This window comes from Castor canadensis, chromosome 11 (genome assembly GCF_047511655.1).
Source record: "Castor canadensis chromosome 11, mCasCan1.hap1v2, whole genome shotgun sequence".
NCBI classification, from domain to species: Eukaryota; Metazoa; Chordata; class Mammalia; order Rodentia; family Castoridae; genus Castor; species Castor canadensis.
In genome coordinates this window covers 39035975-39054819 of record NC_133396.1, presented here as the reverse complement: position 1 = coordinate 39054819, position 18845 = coordinate 39035975, and the positions used below count along the sequence as shown (strand labels likewise).

The window sequence follows — 18845 nt, the reverse complement described above, 5'->3', positions numbered from 1 at the left end:
TCTAAGTTCAAAGCTCAGCACTGCCATTAAAAAAAGATAATGTCTAGAATTTAAAAAATTAAAAGTAGAATTAGTAAACTGAAGTATAGCCATACAATGAAATGACATGCAAGATACATTAGAACTGTGATTTCTGACTTAGAAAGATATTAAGAATATATTAAGTGGGAAAAAAACAGGACATAAAATTATAGGTTTTAAACTAAGACATTATATGATTAAAGGAACCTTCTCTTATACGAACAAACAAGCCGAAGTTCCAGTAATACACCTGCCATATTTTAATGTCTTATCAACTTGGATCCATGAAAAGAAGTTAACCACAAGAAAGCTTAACAATAACAAGTATAAAAGATTAATTCTCGAGTTTTGAACAATTTAGATATTACTATTATACCCATATAGAACAGTTGTATTCAAAGCCAAAAGCAATTATTTCCCAGAGTTGCTAACAATCCTTACCTCTCCAGGTAAGACCGTCACATCATCTACTCAGAGACCTATCAGAACTAGCACAGTATCATTAAAAAAAAAAAAAAAAAAAAGCCAGGTTGTAATTCAGTACTAAAAAAGTTGAAGCAGGAGGATTGGGAGTTCAAGGCCAGCCTGGGCTACTTAGAGAGTTCCAGGTCAACTTGAGCTACATAATAAGAGATTGTCTCAAAAAATAAACAAACAAATATAATAAATAAGTAAATAAATAAAAATTTTAAGAGCCAGATAAAATGTAATAAAATATATACTAAATAAATGGAACCAAATATTATAAAACAAACCTATATTTATAAGCTATGCCATATTTATAAGAGAAAAGAGTGGCAGCAAGAAGTTACTGAAGAATTTCTGAGAGCGAATAAAACATTTTATCTTACCACCTTTATAACCTTTAATATATTGGAAATTGACTTGGATGCTCTAAAACCTGTGCTCCATACTTGACTAATTAAACATTTCCCAGAAGGTCTAAAAATCATAATAGATTCCATTTTATGAAAACTGCAATAGCATGCAACACAGGATGGACAGTCAAGACTCAAGAGAAAATATCCCCAGTATTATTCCTTCACTATGAAAATATTTCTTATGTTCTTTACATCTTGATGAAATACTTTTGAGACTGCTAAGACCGAAAGATATAAACTGCATTTATTTAGTAAAAATTAATAATAGCTCAGCCCGTACAGCAGCAGTTGATGTAAGGTATATTAAATCTTGTCTTCTAGAAGAGTTGACTTTTGAATTCAGTCACCCTTTGAGAGAAGACATCCCAGCTCGCATAATTTCATCAACCAGGAGAATGTTGCTGGCGATCACTGTGCTAAGGACAAAGAGGAGTGTGAGTAAAGGCAACTGACCCACACTTATATTTTCCCCCAACAATCTGCAGGTATCAAGGGCATTTTTTTCCTTCAATTAGGTTGGTGTAAGATTTTATGAGACAAAGCTATTATAAATACAAACATCACCCTTTGTATTATAATTTCAACTCCTTTGCTAGCAAGGTGGAAACCTGATTTATAAGCAAAACTGAGCTTATTTTTAACTACATCATTGGATTTCCCCCAGTGTAGAGGTGGTACACTTTCAATAATTTCCTCTTTACCTTCCCCTTCAAATAAAGAGCATGGTTAACTTTTCCAGTAAGTTACACTGCTACAAATAAAATAGAGAAGTGATTGTAAAAATGATAGAAGCTACTCTTAATAACTGGCTATCACACATTTTCATAAACTTGACAACTTTTCTACTGTAAGGAGACAAAAATAACAGAGATATTTCTATGTTAACAATTATATCCCTAAAGATCCTTCTTTTTTATATTATTGCCAACTTACCAAGAATGAAGAAGTTGTCTTTTCACACAATAATTATCCCAAACTCCTGCATCTGCTGCTACCATTGGCTCCCCTGCAAAGTAAAAACAAACCATTTTAATATTACAATATTGATGTATTTTCTCAATGTTGATTGGTATAGTCTAACAATATTTAATATGTTTCTAAAACTACCTTGGCCGAAGTCATCCATGACCTCTATGTTGCTAATTCCCAGGCCTCATCCACCAGCAGCACTTGCCGGAGCTGATCATACATACCCTCCTGACCACTTTCTTCTCTTGGCTTCCAGAACACCACACTCCCTGCTTTTCTTTCTATTGCACAAGTAGCTCTTAATGCTGGAGTAACCAAAGATTCAGTCCAAGATTCTTCTCTTCTCTCTATGCTTATGATCTCAGTTTTCTGAATTTAAACTATATACACTTGATGACTCTCATGTTTTTACCTCCAACCCAATCTTTCTAGAGTTCCAAATCCTTTTATCCAACTGACTAGTTTATCTGAAAGACTACAGACACTTCAAACTTAACTTTGTCAAAACTGAATGCTTATGTTCCCTCAACCTGTTCTACTCAGTCTGCTCCAATGCAGTCAATGGCAATTTCAATCTGCTAGTTGTTCAGTTGACTCTTCTCCACAGAGTGGACAGTAGCCACAGTGATCCTTTTAAGAACAGACCATGTCACATCTCCACTCAAAATTGCTCCACATCTCACCTACTCTGGTGAGTCCTGAGACTAGCTCATATGCCCTGCACTATTTGACCTTCTATCACCTCTGTCACCTTCTCTGTTCTCAAAAACATCACATCCTGACTTTTCCACTGGCTAGTTCCTTTCCCTAGAACACTTATTCCCAGTTCCCCATGTGGTTAACTTCCTCATTTCCTTTGACTTTTTCAACAGACATCTTCTCAGTCTACCCTGTACAATCTCTTTAAGTTGTAACCCCTATTAGCATTTGTGATCACCCTTTATTTTTTTCATCAAATTTATTATTTTCTCAAATGCTAAAGGAACTTATTTATTAAGGTTATTAACTGCCTGTACTCCCCACTATAACAGAAGTTCACAAAGGCAGGCATTTTTTGTCTATTTTATTCTGTGTGAATTCCAGGAAGTAAGTAAGCACTTAATAATAGCTCTTAAAATGAATGAATATTCTAAGACATTCAAAAATAAAGTAGAGGCACCCAAAATTTAAATAATAAAGTCACTCAAACCCCGACCCCTCTTTATTTGTAAGATCTGGACCACTGAAGAATAACCTCTTTATTAAGAAGTTAATTTTTCTTCAATTTCTTACCTGTATTCAAGTCTATGCCAACAAGTTGTTTTGATTCTGAATGCGCAGCCTGAATTTTTACTAGTGTTTCCTGGAAATCATAACCAGAGTTCTGAGCAAGAACCTTTAAGAATAAAAATAATAATAAATATATGTGTGGAATACCTTCACCTATATAAATGAAAATTAAATATAAAAATAAAGAACTTGGGCTGAAAGAGTGGCTCAAGTGGTAGAGTGCCTGCCTAGCAAGTATGAGGCCCTGAGTTCAAACCCCACTGCCAGGTTTGCTAGAGCATTTGCTTAGCAGGCACAGGGCATAAAGTTCCAGTCCAAGCACTACAAAAAAAAAAAAAAAGGAAAACATTCTTAATCTAAATCAAAATATTATTTTATCTATCTGGTAGATCTTATATTTTCTTAAACATTTTCCCTGTGCACATTACACTAAGTTCTGAGGACACTAGAGTTCCCCGACCTCTACTACATTAATTTTAATTTCTTTCCTTGCAAAAGTTTTTTTTTTTTTTTGTGATGCTGGGGTTTGAACTCAGGGCCCTGTGATTACTAGGCAGGTGCTTTCCCACTTGAGCCATAACTCCAGCCCTTTCTACTTTTAGGTTTTTTTTTTCAGATAGGGTCTTGTGTTTTTGCCCAGGGTCGGCTTCAAACTGCAGTTCTCTTACCTATGCCTCCCACAGAGCAGGGTTCACAGGGATACACCACCATGTCCAGCTTTTTGTTGAGATGGGGGTCTCACGAACTTTTTGCTGGGGATTGGACTCAAACCATGATCCTTCCAATCTCTACCTCCAGAATAACAAGGATTACAAGCATGAGCCACTGTGTGGAACTCAAAAGATCTTTTTTTTTTTTTTTGGATTGTGTCAATTTATTTATTTATTTTGTGGTACTGGGATTTGAACTCAGGGCCCTCACCTTGTCAAAAGATTATTTCAAATGTGGAAGGAAATAAAAGAGTATTCTGTTTTCCACTAGTCTCTCTAGTCACATGTCCTTCTTCCTAGGCACTTGCTAAAGAAAGGTACATATTTGCAGCATCTTCAATAAAAGAGCCATGACTTGTGGCAACAGGGAAGGAGATAACTATACTCCAAATCAAGCTCATTTCCAACCCAACAGCTGATGAAAGAAAGGTACCACCACTGTATACCAATTTCTGTCAACAGAAATTACTGTCTTTGCTGCTTTGGGAAAAGAAAAAAATAGATGCTGGGTGCACTGACTCATAACTATAATACTAGCTTCTTGGTAAGCATATATCAGGAAGATAGCAGTTTGATCAGCAAAAAAGTTAGCAAGACCCCATCTCAACCAATAAAACTGGGCATGATGGCATGCACCTGTCACCCTGGCTCCACAGGAGGCATAAATAGGAGCAGCCAAGTCCAGACCAGCCCAGGCATACATGTGAGACCCTATTTGAAAAACACAAACAAAAAGGGTTTGGAGACACCCAAATGGTAGAGCATCTCCTAGCAAGTGCAAGGCCCTGAGTTAAAACCCTAGACTGCAAAAAGAAAAAGAGGCATATGATTCACAAATAGCCCACAAATTATAAATAATTTCAATAGAAATTATTTAAAAGACTTTGTCAGCTTTGTAGTAATGTTTTAATTCATGGTAATAGCATGTTTGAAACAGTTTTATTTCTAAGTGGCTCACAACCAAATTAAGGCAAAGAGAAAGGAATGATAGTTCTCTGTCCTGTTACACTATGGAAATAAAAAATCTGGCTTCCCTCCTTTTCTACGAATTATGACAATAACAAAAGCAAGTCAGGCATCAGAGTTTCACACCTGTAATCCTAGCTATTCAGGAGGCAGAGATCAGGAGGATCATGGTTTGAAGCTAGCCCGGGCAAATAGTTTGTGAGACCCTATCTCGAAAAAGCCTATCACAAGAAAAGGAACTGATGGAGTGGTTCAAGGTGTAAGCCTTGCGTTCAAACCCCAGTAACGCCACCAAAAAAAAAAAAAAAAAAAAGCAAGCCATTAGTATTTGGGGATGCTAAAATTCTTACTTCCTGCAGTTACAGTAATAATATTTTGTATACCATCAACAAAATAAAGATCTACTCTAAAATCCAATTAAATTTTAACTTCTAAACTTTTCATTATGATTGGTTAATCATAAACCATTTCTGAAGAAAACTTTTGCAGATAATTTAATTTGAAGCTCAAAGAATGTTGCAAGGGAATAATTTGACTTCTTTTTTTCTTTTAGAAGTACTGAGTTTGAACTCAGGGCCTCATGCTTGCTCAGCAAGCACTCTACCACTTGAGTGACTTCACCAGCCCTTTTTTGTGTTGGGTATTTCTGAGATAGGATCTCAGGAACTATTTGCCCAGGCTGGCCTCGAACTGCAATCCTCCTGATCTCTGCTCCAGGGTAGGTACATTATAGGCGTGAGCCACTGGCACCTTAGAACCTGAAAGGGTTCTAAGCTGATATCTTGCTTAGAAAAAGGTTTCCCTGATAGAGTGATAAATATCTAAGAGAAAACTGTATAAGGAGATGCAAATAAATACCTGTCTTACTAATCTGCTGTTAGGTAATATGAGCAATTTGTAATCAAATGCCCTTAGGTCTGGCCAGTTGTTATCTGGCCAGTAGGATGGTTGTACCTTGGGAATGATGAGTAAAGCATCAGCAAAAGCTTGGACTCCAAGACGAGCTCTTCCGGGAACACTATGCTTGTGGTAAACAAGCGCTTCAGCTATTGCCACTTCTACCGCTCCAGCTCCTGGCACCACACAACCTATTGGAGGAAAAAGGTGATGGCAAGACATGCCACACCGGAAAAGGAGGGATAAAAGCAATTAGCTCAGCAAGTATGTTCCATTATCTTGCCTGCCTCTAAAATGTATTCAAATATACATAGAAATGAAGTAAATTGCACAGCTCAGTAATTCCTCGGTTACCCTTTAAAGTATTCTGAAGTTAAATAATTAAGCACAGTACAGATAACTGGCTACAAACAGTGTATTGCATTGTTTATTCTTTGGCAAATAAGAGTAGACACTTCTTTTACCTTCATGTTATTCTTCTATGACTACATGAAAAAGATACTTATTTGTAGTGTACAGTGGCAGGTAACTGATTGTAATATCTGATTTGAACATTTTTAGGGTAAGATAATTTGGCCAGAGTTTTTTGGCATGGAGTTCTTGGGACTCAATGAAGTGTTTGTTTTCTGTATTGAAGGAAAACCCAAATTGCTTGCTACCTAAGAAAAAATTCAGGTGGTTTTATTATTCTAAGCAAGAGCTGTGGTTAAATCCATCAATTTTTACAACAGGATATGACTTTTATATCTGCTTGCATAGTTTCATAAAGCTTATGACTTACTTAAATCAACAAACTCTCTTTGAAATCACCTATCTTTAAAACAAAATAATACAAAAGCAATCTCTTATTTTCTCTTGTCATTTTTAATTACTATCCCCTTTCTCTGCTTCATTTCACAACATAACTGCAGAAAGGGTTGTTTACCTACAAAGTGATTATATCTTTGCATCCCTTTCACACTTTTTAAAACCCTCCTTACTAAAAACAATACATATCAAAAAGAATATTTATATGTGAAAGTAAAAAGAATAAATGTACAAATAAACAAACGTATCCATGTAACTACCACCTAGCTCAAGAAAGAGATTACTAGTACCTTTGAAAACTTCCCTTATCCCATTCCCTTGTGAAAACCCAAGATAATCAAAATTTGTGGGATACTACCAAAGCAGTTTAATACTTAAAGAGAAACTTATATCACTAAACACCTATATTAGAAAAGAAGAAAGTCCATAAGCCAATGAATTCATCTTCTATCTTAAGAAAAGAGAAAGTGAAGAGCAAATGAAACCCAAAGTGCAGAAGAAAGGAAATAATACAGCTCAGAGTGGAAATTAATGAAATAAAAATGAGAAATATCAGAAATGAGAAAAATGACATTACTACTGATTTTACACATATTAAGAACAATAATAAAAAAAGTTATAAACAACTTTATGCTAATAAAGTTGAAAAGTCAGCTCAGAGGTTGGAAAACTTTATGCAAAAAGCCAGTTAATAAATGCTTTAGGCTTTGTGGCCATACCATTTCTTACTCAACTGTAGCACAAAAACAGCCATGCACAAAACAAACAAATGTATTCCAATAAAACTTTATTTACCAAAAATAGACAATCAATCAGACTTAGTTCATAGGCAGTAGTTTGGTGATCTTAACACAGTGGACAATTTCTTTGGTGGCACTGGGGTTTGAACGCAGAGCTACATGCTTGCTAGTCAGGTGCACTATCATACTTCCGGCCCAAAGTGAACAAATTCTTGAAAGACACAAACCCCTACAGCCCACTCAAAAAAGGATAACCTTAATATCTTTCTACCTATTCAAGAGATTGAATTTGGAGTTAAAAGCCTTCCCATAAAGAAAACTCTGGGTTCAGATGGCTTTACAAATTCTACCAAATGTTTAATGGAGAAATAATTCTACACAAAAGTTCAACAATTTAAAAAAATTAGGCTGAGGGAGTGGTTCAAGTTGTAGAGTGCTTGCCTAGCAAGCACTAAAGCCCTGAGTTCAAACCCCAGTACTGCCAATTTTTTTTTAAACAATTAGCCAGGTTTTCTGGTACATACCTGTAATCCCAGCACTCAGGAGGCTGAGGCAAAACGATTGTGATTTCCAGTACAGCCTGGGCTACCTAGTGAGATCCTATCTCAAACAAATAAACAACCCTCTGAAGCTGGGCACCAGTGGCTCACACACTGGTGGCTCGCACCAGTAATCCTAGCTACTCAGGAGGCAGAGAGAGGAGGGTTGCAGTTTGAAACCTGCCTAGTCAAATAGTTCTTGAGATTCTATCTTGAAAAAAACCCATCACAAAAAAAGGGCTGGTGGAGGGCCTCAAGGTATAGGCCCTGAGTTCAAACCCCAGCACCTCAAAAATAAAATAATAAAAAAGTTTTTAAAAGAAAAAAAAAACCCACTGAAATCACACTTTAAAAGGCTAAATTTTATGGCATGTGAATTACATATTTATAAACAGTAATAACCATTACAAATAACAATTAGCTTTCTTGATAAGCAAAAACATAGATGTGAAAGAAAGGTTGAAGCAGAAAATTAGAACCTAGAGAAAAGAATATAAATAATAGTAAATATAATAATCATTTAATATTTACATTGGCAGAATGTAAAGAAGTAGGATCAGTTACATAGATTTCACTATTGGAAAGGAGAAAACACATCATTTCCTAAATGGAAATAATATGAGGTTTTATATATGGGTCACTGCCTTCTTTTTGTAGTGCTGGAATTACAAGCATGCACCACAACACCTGGTTTTTTCAGTGGCTTTTTAGTATATTTACAATGCTATGGAACCATTACCAGAGCATTTTCATGCCCTCTCCCTAACAAAAAACTCTGTGCCTGTTAGCAATCACTCCTTCCCTTCCCCCCAGCACTTGTCAACCACTAACCTACTTTTTATCTGTATGGATTTGCTTTTCCTGGACATTTCTAATATGTGATCTTTTCTGTTTGGATTCTTTAACTCAGCATAATATTTCCAAGGTTCATCCATGTTGTAATCAATAATTGATTCCCTTTGTGACAAATAATACTCTAACTTGTGGACATACCACTTTTCGTTTGCCTATTCATCAGATGATGGACATCTGGATTGTTTCCACATTTGGTTACTATGAATAATACTGCTATGAACATTTGTGGACAAGTTTTTGTGCAGATGTTTGTTTTCAACTCTCTTGTATACATCCTGAAGAGTGGATTTGCTGCATCATATGGTAACTATCTTTGACTTTTTGAAGAAATATCCGTCCTCTAAAAGTTCCCATCAGTAATGCATTAGGGTTCCAAGTTCACTATATTCCTGTCAACATTTATTGCTATCCATCTGTTTTATTATACCTGTCCAAAGGGATGTGAAATGGTATTTCTTTGTGCTTTTGATTTTCGTTTACCTAATGACTAATGATGTTGGATAATTTTTCCTGTGCCTATTATTCCATTTTAAATCTTCCCCAACTCCCTTTTGTGTGTGTGTGGTACTGGGGTTTGAACTCAGAGCCTACACCTTGAGCCACTCCACCAGTCCTTTTTTGTGATGGATTTTTTCGAGATAGGGTCTCATGAAGATTTGCCTGGGCTGACTCTGAACCAAGATCCTCCTGATCTCTGCCTCCTGAGTAGCTAGGATTATAGGCATGAGCCACTGGCACCTGGCAATTTTTTATTTTGACTTTTTTCCTTTTGGCAGCACTGGGGTTTGAACTCAGGGCCTCATGCTTGCTAGGCAGGTGCTCCTACTGCTTAAGCCACTCCGCCAGCTTACCCCAACTCCTTTTAGAAGGCAGTTGGTTATAAATTACCAATTAATAATAAATGTTAACACTCCTTCCTAATCTTTCTTAAAATTACACTGCACTTGAGGTAATGGAATAACTTATGAAGTATGAAAGCTTTTTCATAAAATGAATTCCTAAGCTGGGAGTCACGGTATACACCTGCAATCTCAGGTACTTGAGAGGTGGAGGCAAGAGGATCTAGAGTTCAAGGCTAGCCAATGCAAAGTTCACAAGAACCTATCAAAAGCAGAATACAAACAAAAGGGCTGGGGGCATGGCTCAAGTGGTAGGGCCCTTGCCTAGCAAGTGTGAGCTCATGAGTTCAATCCCCAGCACTGAAAAAAGAATCCTAAAAATAAAAAGTCACATGATAGAATTAGATGCTTTTTCATTTCCTAAATAGGAGTTAACTAAGAAGATAGCATACTATTAAGAATATTCCAAGCCGGGCACCAGTGGCACACACCTGCAATCCTAGCTACTTAGGAGGCAGAGATCAGGAGGATTGCAATTGGAAGTCAGCCTGGGGAACTAGTTCAAGAGACCCTATCTTGAAAAAACCCTGGCCAAAAAAGGGCTGGTTGAGTGTCTCAAGGTGTAGACCTGAGTTCAACACCCAGTACCACAAAAAAAAAAAAAAAAGAAAAGAATATTCCAAAAATCTTTATATAATTAAAACTACAAATTGTCCAAAGTGAAATGAGAGAAGAGTAATCATTGTATCTTTTAAAATTCCATACATAACAAGAGAGATTTATCATTGTTTATAATTATGTGAGGTTCATATCCATACAAAAAAGAGCTTACCATCTTCAATGGCATTTTTGATGGCACGAAGTCCATCTCTTATGGCATCCTTGATTTGTGTGAGAGTATGCTTATTTGGTCCTTTGATCAACAAGGTGACAGAGTGAGGGTTAACACAGTCCTCAATAAAAGTGAACTTTTCTTCACCCTAAAGAATGACATGAGAAGACAAACTTTAAGGCTGGAGATATAGCTCAGTGTCAGAACACTTGCCTAGCATTCACAAGAACCTGGGTTTGATCACCAGCACAGGAAGGAAGGGAGGGAGGGAGGAAAAGATATGACTTTAATACTCAATGTCACTATGAAATCAAAGCCTAGTTTATATCAGAATTCAATCTTCACATTAATTTTCTTTATCAAGCATAACAAAAGGTATGTTTAAAAGTAGGTAAGTTATCCCAATGCTTGGGAAGCTAAGGTAGGAGGACTGTGCCTGAGCTACATTAACAAGACCCTGACTTAAAAAAAAAAGTATCTCTAAGCAGGATCAGAGTTAAAAAAAAAAAAAAAGTAGCCAGATGCTGGTTACTCACGCCTGTAATCCTAGCTACTAAGGAGGCAGAGATTAGGAGGATCAAGGTTTGAAGCCAGCCCAGGCAAATAAATAATCCATGAGACCCTATCTCGAAAAAAAAAAACATCATCACAAAAAAGGTCTCATGAAGTGTTCTCAAGTGTAGGCCCTGAGTTCAAACCCCAGTACCTCAAGAAAAAAAAAGTACTTCAGTTATATTTGAACTCTTAACAAACATTTAAATAACTAAAATCTGTCCTATAGGTTAATCAGACCTTAAAATGCAAAATATGAATTAAAAGATTAATATTAAAAACAGGCTTAGTGTTTACTTCATAATCATGATCTACAGAACTACTCACTAATGTATACTCAAATACATGACCAGCACGTCCCAAGCAGTCTACAGTGAGGTCTTCAAGGGAATTCACAGCCATTCCACCACAAGCAAGACAAAGTCTGAAATTATACATACATCACCATAGCTTTGGTTATGGAAAACATAAAGGCTAATTTCTTAAAGATGAGACAATATCTAACACAGAAAACTGTATGTACTATATTGTTTGGGGTGGTTTATTTTAAATTTTTAATTTTAGTTAACAAATAAAATTTTTATTCTTATCAAGTACAACAAATATTCATATACAAATATATATACACACATTGCTGGGCATGGTGGCTTTCAGCTATAATCCCAACTACTCAGGAGGTGAAGATCAGGAGGATCACAATTCTATGCCACCCCAGCAAAAAGTTAATGAGACCCCTCCCCATCTCAACAAATAAGCTGGATATAATGGTATATGCATATAATCCAGGCTATGTGGGAGGCATAGGTAGGAGGATCATAGTGAGGCCAGCCTGGACAAAAACGTGAGACCCTTTCTGAAAAATAACTAAAACAAAAAAGGGCTGGGGGTGTGGCTCAAGTGGTAGGGAATCACCAAATTAATTAATTCATCATACACACTGTAGTATGACTAAATCAAGCTAATTAACATGCATGACCTTTCATAGTTATCATTTTGTAGTGAGAACACTTAAAATCTATTCCATTAGCATTTTCTCAGCCATACAATATATTGTTAATTATAGTCACCATGTTGTATGACAGATTCTTGAATTTCCAATGGAAATTTTGTATCCTTTCACCATCATCTGCCAAGCTCCTCATCCTCTGTACCACTCCAGCTCCTCTGAACTATCACTCTCCTATCAAAGTCATGGATCAATATATTTTGATCACACATATAAGTGAGATCCTGCAGTATTATGCTGTTTTTTAAATCTGTTTTTTAATAACATTTTTTTTGGTGGAACTGGAGTTTGAACTTAGGGCTTCATGCTTGCAAAGCAGGTGTTCTACTGCTTCAGCCACTCCTCCAGTCCTAAATCTGTTTTTTTAAAGATGAAAACTTTCCTTGTACTTCAACAAAGTTAGGAAGTTAAAATTTTTGACAATTCAATTTTTACTGAACAAAATTTAGAATTTGTATGCTACTATTTTGCTCAACAATATTTACTTATGAACTAAAAGGAATATACATGGATGCTGGGCATGGCGGTGCGCACTTGTAATCCCTGAGGCAGGAAGATCACAAATTTGAGTCCAGCCTGAACTACAAAGTTCCAGGCTTAACTGGAATACATAGCAAGATCTCTCTCTCAAAAAGAAAGAAGGAAAAACATCAGAAATATGCCTGGGATGAGTTCAATTTAATCTATTTTTAAAAACTGGGATACATAATTTGTAAGCTTACCTTTCCATATTTCTTCTTTTTGCTCTGCGAAGAGCTACTATTCCATGTTTTGCAAGAACATCTAAAGAAAATGGATCAATTCCCTATAACTAAATAACATAAAAGTTATAAGTGTGGTTTTTATTATTACTATTATTTTTGCTGTGCTATGGGTCAAACCCATGTTAGGGAAGTGCTCTACCACTGGGTACACTGCTAGCCATAAATATATTTTAAACCACTATTTCTCAAACTTTTTGGTCTCAGTACACTTTATACTCTTAAAAATTATGAAGAATCCAAAGGGCTTTTGTTTATATGAGCTGCATCTATATTTATCATATTATAAATTAAAGTAGCCAGGCACCAGTGGCTCACATCTGTAATCCTAGCTATTCAGGAGGCAGAGATCAGGACGATTGCAGTTTGAAGCCAACCCAGGCAAATAGTTTGTGAGAGCCTATCTCAAAAAAAAAAAAAAAAAAAAAAAAAACCCATCACAAAAATAGGGCTGGTGGAGTGGCTCAAGGTGAAGGCCCTGAGTTCAAGCTGCAGTACTACAAAAAACAAAACAAAGCAATGGTGTGTAGGCTGGGGATTAAATGAATAGAAATACATTTTCTATCCAATCATTTTCCCCAGCCAGTTTCAATGTTCCAAAGTTTAATTAACAGAGCAGGGAAGATACTCTGATCTGAACTCAACCCTTTGGAATTTTTATGTTAGCATTTCTGCTAGCAAAAAATTAAAGACACACTGAAACATTTACCAATAAAGTACTTATTCCAGAGTATTCTATGCAAGAACAATGCATAACTATACAGTAAATAGAGCTAGATACCCTGTGTGTCAGAGTGTCAGATACCCTCTGTTAGCCCTCTAAATTCACACATAGTCTTATAGTTTAAATGAGTTATTTGTCCAGGTATGTTTTTTATAAAACCATTCATTTTTTAGTCATTTGGAAAATATTGACTCATTGAATTAGGCTCAAATTACCATCAGCAACAAATACTGTCAGGTATCTTCCTTGAAGTAACAGGATTGCTTCAATCATTTTTCAGAAAAATCTACCAAATACCCCAATCTAAATAAGCACAACTTGTCTGTCTTTCTTTCACAGTTTAATTACACAAAAGCTTTCCTTCAAGTGATCAGGGAGTAGTGAACTGGTAGAGATGAAGCAATTCAGGTTGTAATATATATGTGCATGGAAGCAATGCTAGGAATCTCTCTGCATAGCTATCTTTATCTCAACTAGCAAAAATGCTATGTCTTTCTTATTATTGCTTATGTCCTCTCTTCAACAAAATTGGAGAAAAGGGCAGAACAGGTTCTGCATGGAAGCGAGGAGAGTGGGAGGGTGAGGGAGGGTGCGGGGGGGCAAGGGTCAGAAATGGCCCAAACAATGTATGCACATATGAATAAATGAATTTAAAAAAAAGCTTTCCTTCAAGACAACCATTAGCCTTGGTATGTAGCAAAAGTGCTTTGTGTGTACTTCACATTTTATTACACAAAATTACTAAAGGACACATGCATAGGGATCAAAATTTAATAAACTTAATAAGTTTTGCCATTTCATCAAGACATTCTTAAATGAAAGTGACTTTTTTCTGCAAGTGTGTGGTGATGTACAATAAAGACCAAGATGACTAACGCAATCTGGTGGTACTGCCTTGACTTGTACTAAGGTGCTACCTTTGTTTGTGCACATCACTGCACAGGTCAGCGCTATATAAAAGGCATTGTTATTAATTTGAAGATAGTTTTGAGCTCACAGTCCTGAAAGGATATTAGGGATGCTAACGGTCCATAGAGCACACTTTGAGAAATTTGTAAACATTTACAAATAATTAAAATCTAAGCTTGTTTTCTCACCTTTTGATTAATGACAACAAATCCTTTATTGGACTCAGCACAGACTTTGTCTTTCAGGTCTATTATTTTCTGTACTCTATCATCAATAAATTTTCTCTTAGTTTTTACAAATTGCTCTTTCTCTTCTGCAGTCTTATAAAAGAAACCAGAGTTCACCTCTCTAAAATATTAATAAAAAGTAAGGTAGTAAGTCAAACATGCCAGAGGCTGAGGCAGAAAGATTGCAAATTTGAGGCCATCTTGGGCCTCAAGACCCTGTCTCAACAAACAAACAAACAAAACAAGCTAGTAAAGCATGCGGGAGGGAGAGATTAAAAAACACTCAGGAAAAAAACAATTTCAAAAGTTATAAAGAGAAATTAACACATACGTTTTTTCATATTCTAGTGATACATTGCAAGTAAGGATAAATGCATCTTCTACTTGCTTCTTCATGTGTGGATGACGGGCACCGTGATCCAAAACTAATCCTCGGATCAACCTATTAAAAGACATGATGTTTCTTACTTTGAACATACACTCTAAAATTAGAATTATACTCAAAAGTTGTAACAAAACAGCCAGGGCATACATTGTTTCCTAGTACCTACTTTGAACCTAACATATAATTAGTAAAATTAGGAGAGAAAATGTACTTTAACACAGTGTGATTGTGAAGTCACAATGAAAAGTCAAACCAGAATTATTCTCTAAGTTACAGGGCTCAAAAATCCGAAACAGTTGAACAAATAATGAAAGGTAGGCACACAATGAATCTCTTACGAATATTTGTTCAAAATAATTATATACAACTAAAAATTGTTAACCTAAATGTCCAACAATAGGATATTGTTCAGCAAATAATGACCCAATATTTGATAGTTATGAAAACTATGTAATGACATGAAAAAATATTTACAGGGCTAGCTGATAAGAACAGAATAACAAATTGCATATAAAGCATGATTGTAACTAAATGTAACTAATCTTTAAAAAAAAAAAAAAAGCATGTTGACATTAAAAAAGAAAACAGGGCTGGGAATGTAGCTCAGCTGGTAGAGCACCTGCCTAGCATGCTGAGACTGCATTCTTCAGTCCCCAGAGTCACATAAACGAGTAAATAAATAGTAAGGCCCCTATTTAGATTTAAATGGTAGGAATATAGATGATGGAGAGGGTTTTTTTCTGTTTTCTAAATATTTTTTCCTAAAGATTTTTATAATTTTGTAAGTCATTTACACACATTTAGGAGACAGCATTTCTATTTAAGAATTTTTATAGCCAAGCCGGGCACTGGTGGCTCACACCTATAATCCTAGCTACTCAGGAGGCAGACCTCAGGAGGATTGCAGTTTGAAGCCAGCCTGGGCAAATAGTTCTCGAGACTCTATCTTGAAAAAACCATTACAAAAATAGGGCTGGTGGAGTAGCTCAAGGTGTAGGCCCTGAGTTCAAGCCCCAGTACTGTAAAAAAAAAAAATGTATAGCCAATACTGGTTATATATTAAAGTAATTTTTTCAATAGTTTAAGTTATAAGGACGTATTCAATTGTCTAACTAGATCACTCCAGCTGCTGAACGTGAAGATACTTTGGGAAGGAACTGTATGTTCAATACTCTTCACTTTTCCAGCCTCCTTCATGCTTCCTCTTCTTCTCTCATCAAATGACCTTGGTTCTTTGAGAAAACAGAAACACTGTCTCACCACTACTTCTAGCAATCTTGGGCACTTGATCCTGAACATCCGGCTGCTATGAACAAACTGCCCATACCCCTCTTACAAAGCTAACTCTGTGCCTGCATACTGAATTCTATTTCCCCTCTTTGTTCCTGCAGAACAGGAACAGCCTTGCTATGATAATTCCCATCTTTAAAACAAAGAATTCTTCTCCATTACCCCAGTCCCATATTCCCTTCCAGGAGAGACTGGCTCCTCCATTTCTCTGCTCCCCTTTACAGCTAATCTCCTCCCAGTTGTCTATACTTGCATTTCCTCCTCTTTCCCTACTGTTTGCTCTTAATTAAACTTGCCTTTACTCTGACTTTCATTTCCATCTCTTTACTAAATCAGTTCTTATTAAAGCCATCAAAAAACTTGTTTTTCAAATCTAATGATCAATTTTCAGTTCACAATGTACTTAAACTTTCAGCAGCATATGACACAGTTGCTTATTCTGTCCTACTTCAAACACCTTAACTCTTGGTTTGTAAGGCACTATTCTCTCTTCTGTTTTCCTCATTGACTATCCATCCTCAGCCCTTTCTGATGAATCTGCATCTTTTCAAACTCTGAACACTGGAGTTGCCACAGCTCAGTCTTTACACTGATCTTTTCTCTATTTGTATTTACTTCCCAATTGATCTCATTCAGTCTCGTGGCTTTAGGTCATCCACACATTGATGACTCTCAAATACCTCTACTCTGAACTCCAGATACATCTCACCAATTTCCTACTCAACATCTTCACAGGATGTCTGGTAGACATCACAAACACAACACTCCCGAAACTGAACTCTAGATTTACTTCTGCAAACTTGATTCTCTCAGCCTCCGTCCCATGAAATGGCATCTCCGCTTTCCTAGCTGCTCGTGCAAAAACCTGAGAAACATCCTTGACTATCCTTTCTGTCCTGTCCCACAACTAGTCACCACCGAATCCCACTGCTATCCTTCTAAACATGCCCGCTCTAAACCGCTTTCATTTCTCACCTGAACTATACCAACAGATGCCTGTTCCTGTTTCTTCCCTTTGTCCCTTCCTCACCGTCACATTGTTCTACAGTGCATTCTTTGCAAAATAACCACAGATATACTTCTGAAATAAAAATTAAGAACTTGTTACCCTTAATAATGATAGGCTAATATGGATGAACTCTACTACCAAAAACTAAAAATGCTCTGCAAAACTTAACAATACTGGAGAGCTACAAGATAGCAAAGAATTACTAGACCAAAACTAAAACTAAAACAGGAACTTCAAGAGGTAAGTAGAGAACTGCAGGTGTTTTTATCCTAAAGTCACTTGACAAGCCAGGCATATCTGAACTTTGGTTTCAATAACTTCACAATGAGAAGGGGACAAAGTTAAAAGCCCAGGGCCTATCCAAAATGGTGAGTCTAACAGGAGACCTTCTTCACATTAAGCTCCAACCCTGACAGGCTACATACTCAGAGTTTTCCAAAAGGATGAACTGCAAATAATTAGCTCTCACATGGACTTGGTTTAAGAAGTCACATCAAATGAATATATCAAAAAAACCTCAATTTCTAAATTCAAAGTAGTTCCTGGGTTTCCTGTAGCAGCAAATGTAAATCCACTCTGAAGAAAGTCACTTTCATTCTAAGTCTCAAATAATTTGTACATTTACTTTTTCAAGCACAATGAATGGGACACATGGAAACAAAGCATAATAAGAGAGAACTAGAAAAATACAATAAACACTAGAAACAAGTCAAAACTTTAGGTATTATAATGATCACGTGAACCATAGGTTTAAAGAAATTTTTGAATAAGCATATTTTATTAAAACCAGATGCATATTGGAATTCTCACTGAAACAACATAAACATGACAGCTCTTTTTAAACTAGAAGAGGAAGATAAGGTGGCCCTGGTGGCAGCACTTGCCTCTCAGCCATTCTAGTCCAACTGGACTTCCTTATTGTCTACTCAATCTTTGGTGTTTCTGAACAGCCTTCTGGTCAATTCCAATGGCCAAGCACTAATACCCAGAGCAGAAGCCAAACACCATAGAGGTCAATATTAAACAAAAGTAGGCAGTGCCTTATTTAAGCGTTCATATATTTAAAATAAAATTATTTTCCAAAAATTAAGCTATAAAGTCAAAGCCATATATATCAAAATACTGTCATGATTTTTCACGGAACTTGGAGACTGATTTTCAGAAATCTCAGAGGGAAATATGAAGGTAAATTTTGAAAGAATGAGGGGGGAGTGTTACCAAGACTTCCCAGATACTGTAAATTTAGACTACTGTAGCATCTGTAGCAGAGGGAGAAAAGGAACAGGCCAACAGCATGAAACTGAGGACCAGGAGGTAGGGCAGCATGAGGGTTCACAGAAAAGGAATTTTTTAAAAGGCAAACTTGGAAAGATCAGTAGGGAATAGCAAACCATAAAATGTGACATGGCAGCCATAAGGAAGAACCAAATAGAGCTTCTGTAAATAAGTGAATAAAGATAACACACACAGCTGTTACAAATTCAAGGGAACAGTAAACAGCATGCATCCACATGTTTAACAAAAGTATGTTACAATGTTTATAGAAACACTATTCATAAAGGCCACATATGGAAAACTACCTAAGTACCTATCAATAGTAGAATAAATTGTACAATATTGACACAAGAAAATGCTAAATAGCTATGAGAATGAGCAA

The 18845-nt window shown here is 36.3% G+C and overlaps 1 protein-coding gene and 1 non-coding gene across 2 annotated transcripts in view; both read right to left on the bottom strand.

Moving 5' to 3' along the window:
• Positions 1-1129: 1129 nt before the first annotated feature.
• The window catches only part of Cct6b (chaperonin containing TCP1 subunit 6B), a 28831-nt gene continuing 11115 nt past the window's right edge, over positions 1130-18845 (bottom strand). The window contains exons 6-14 of the mRNA XM_020186492.2: positions 14836-14946; positions 14466-14625; positions 12606-12688; positions 11205-11301; positions 10326-10473; positions 5771-5904; positions 3144-3246; positions 1836-1908; positions 1130-1318 (exon numbers count right to left, since the gene is read on the bottom strand). Coding sequence (XP_020042081.2) covers positions 1246-1318; positions 1836-1908; positions 3144-3246; positions 5771-5904; positions 10326-10473; positions 11205-11301; positions 12606-12688; positions 14466-14625; positions 14836-14946 — 982 coding nt within the window. The 3' untranslated portion in view covers positions 1130-1245. The remainder of the gene's footprint in view (positions 1319-1835; positions 1909-3143; positions 3247-5770; positions 5905-10325; positions 10474-11204; positions 11302-12605; positions 12689-14465; positions 14626-14835; positions 14947-18845) is intronic.
• LOC141414440 (small nucleolar RNA SNORA36 family) lies at positions 13167-13298 on the bottom strand. The gene has a single exon (XR_012439469.1). It is a non-coding gene; the product is annotated as a small nucleolar RNA SNORA36 family (small nucleolar RNA).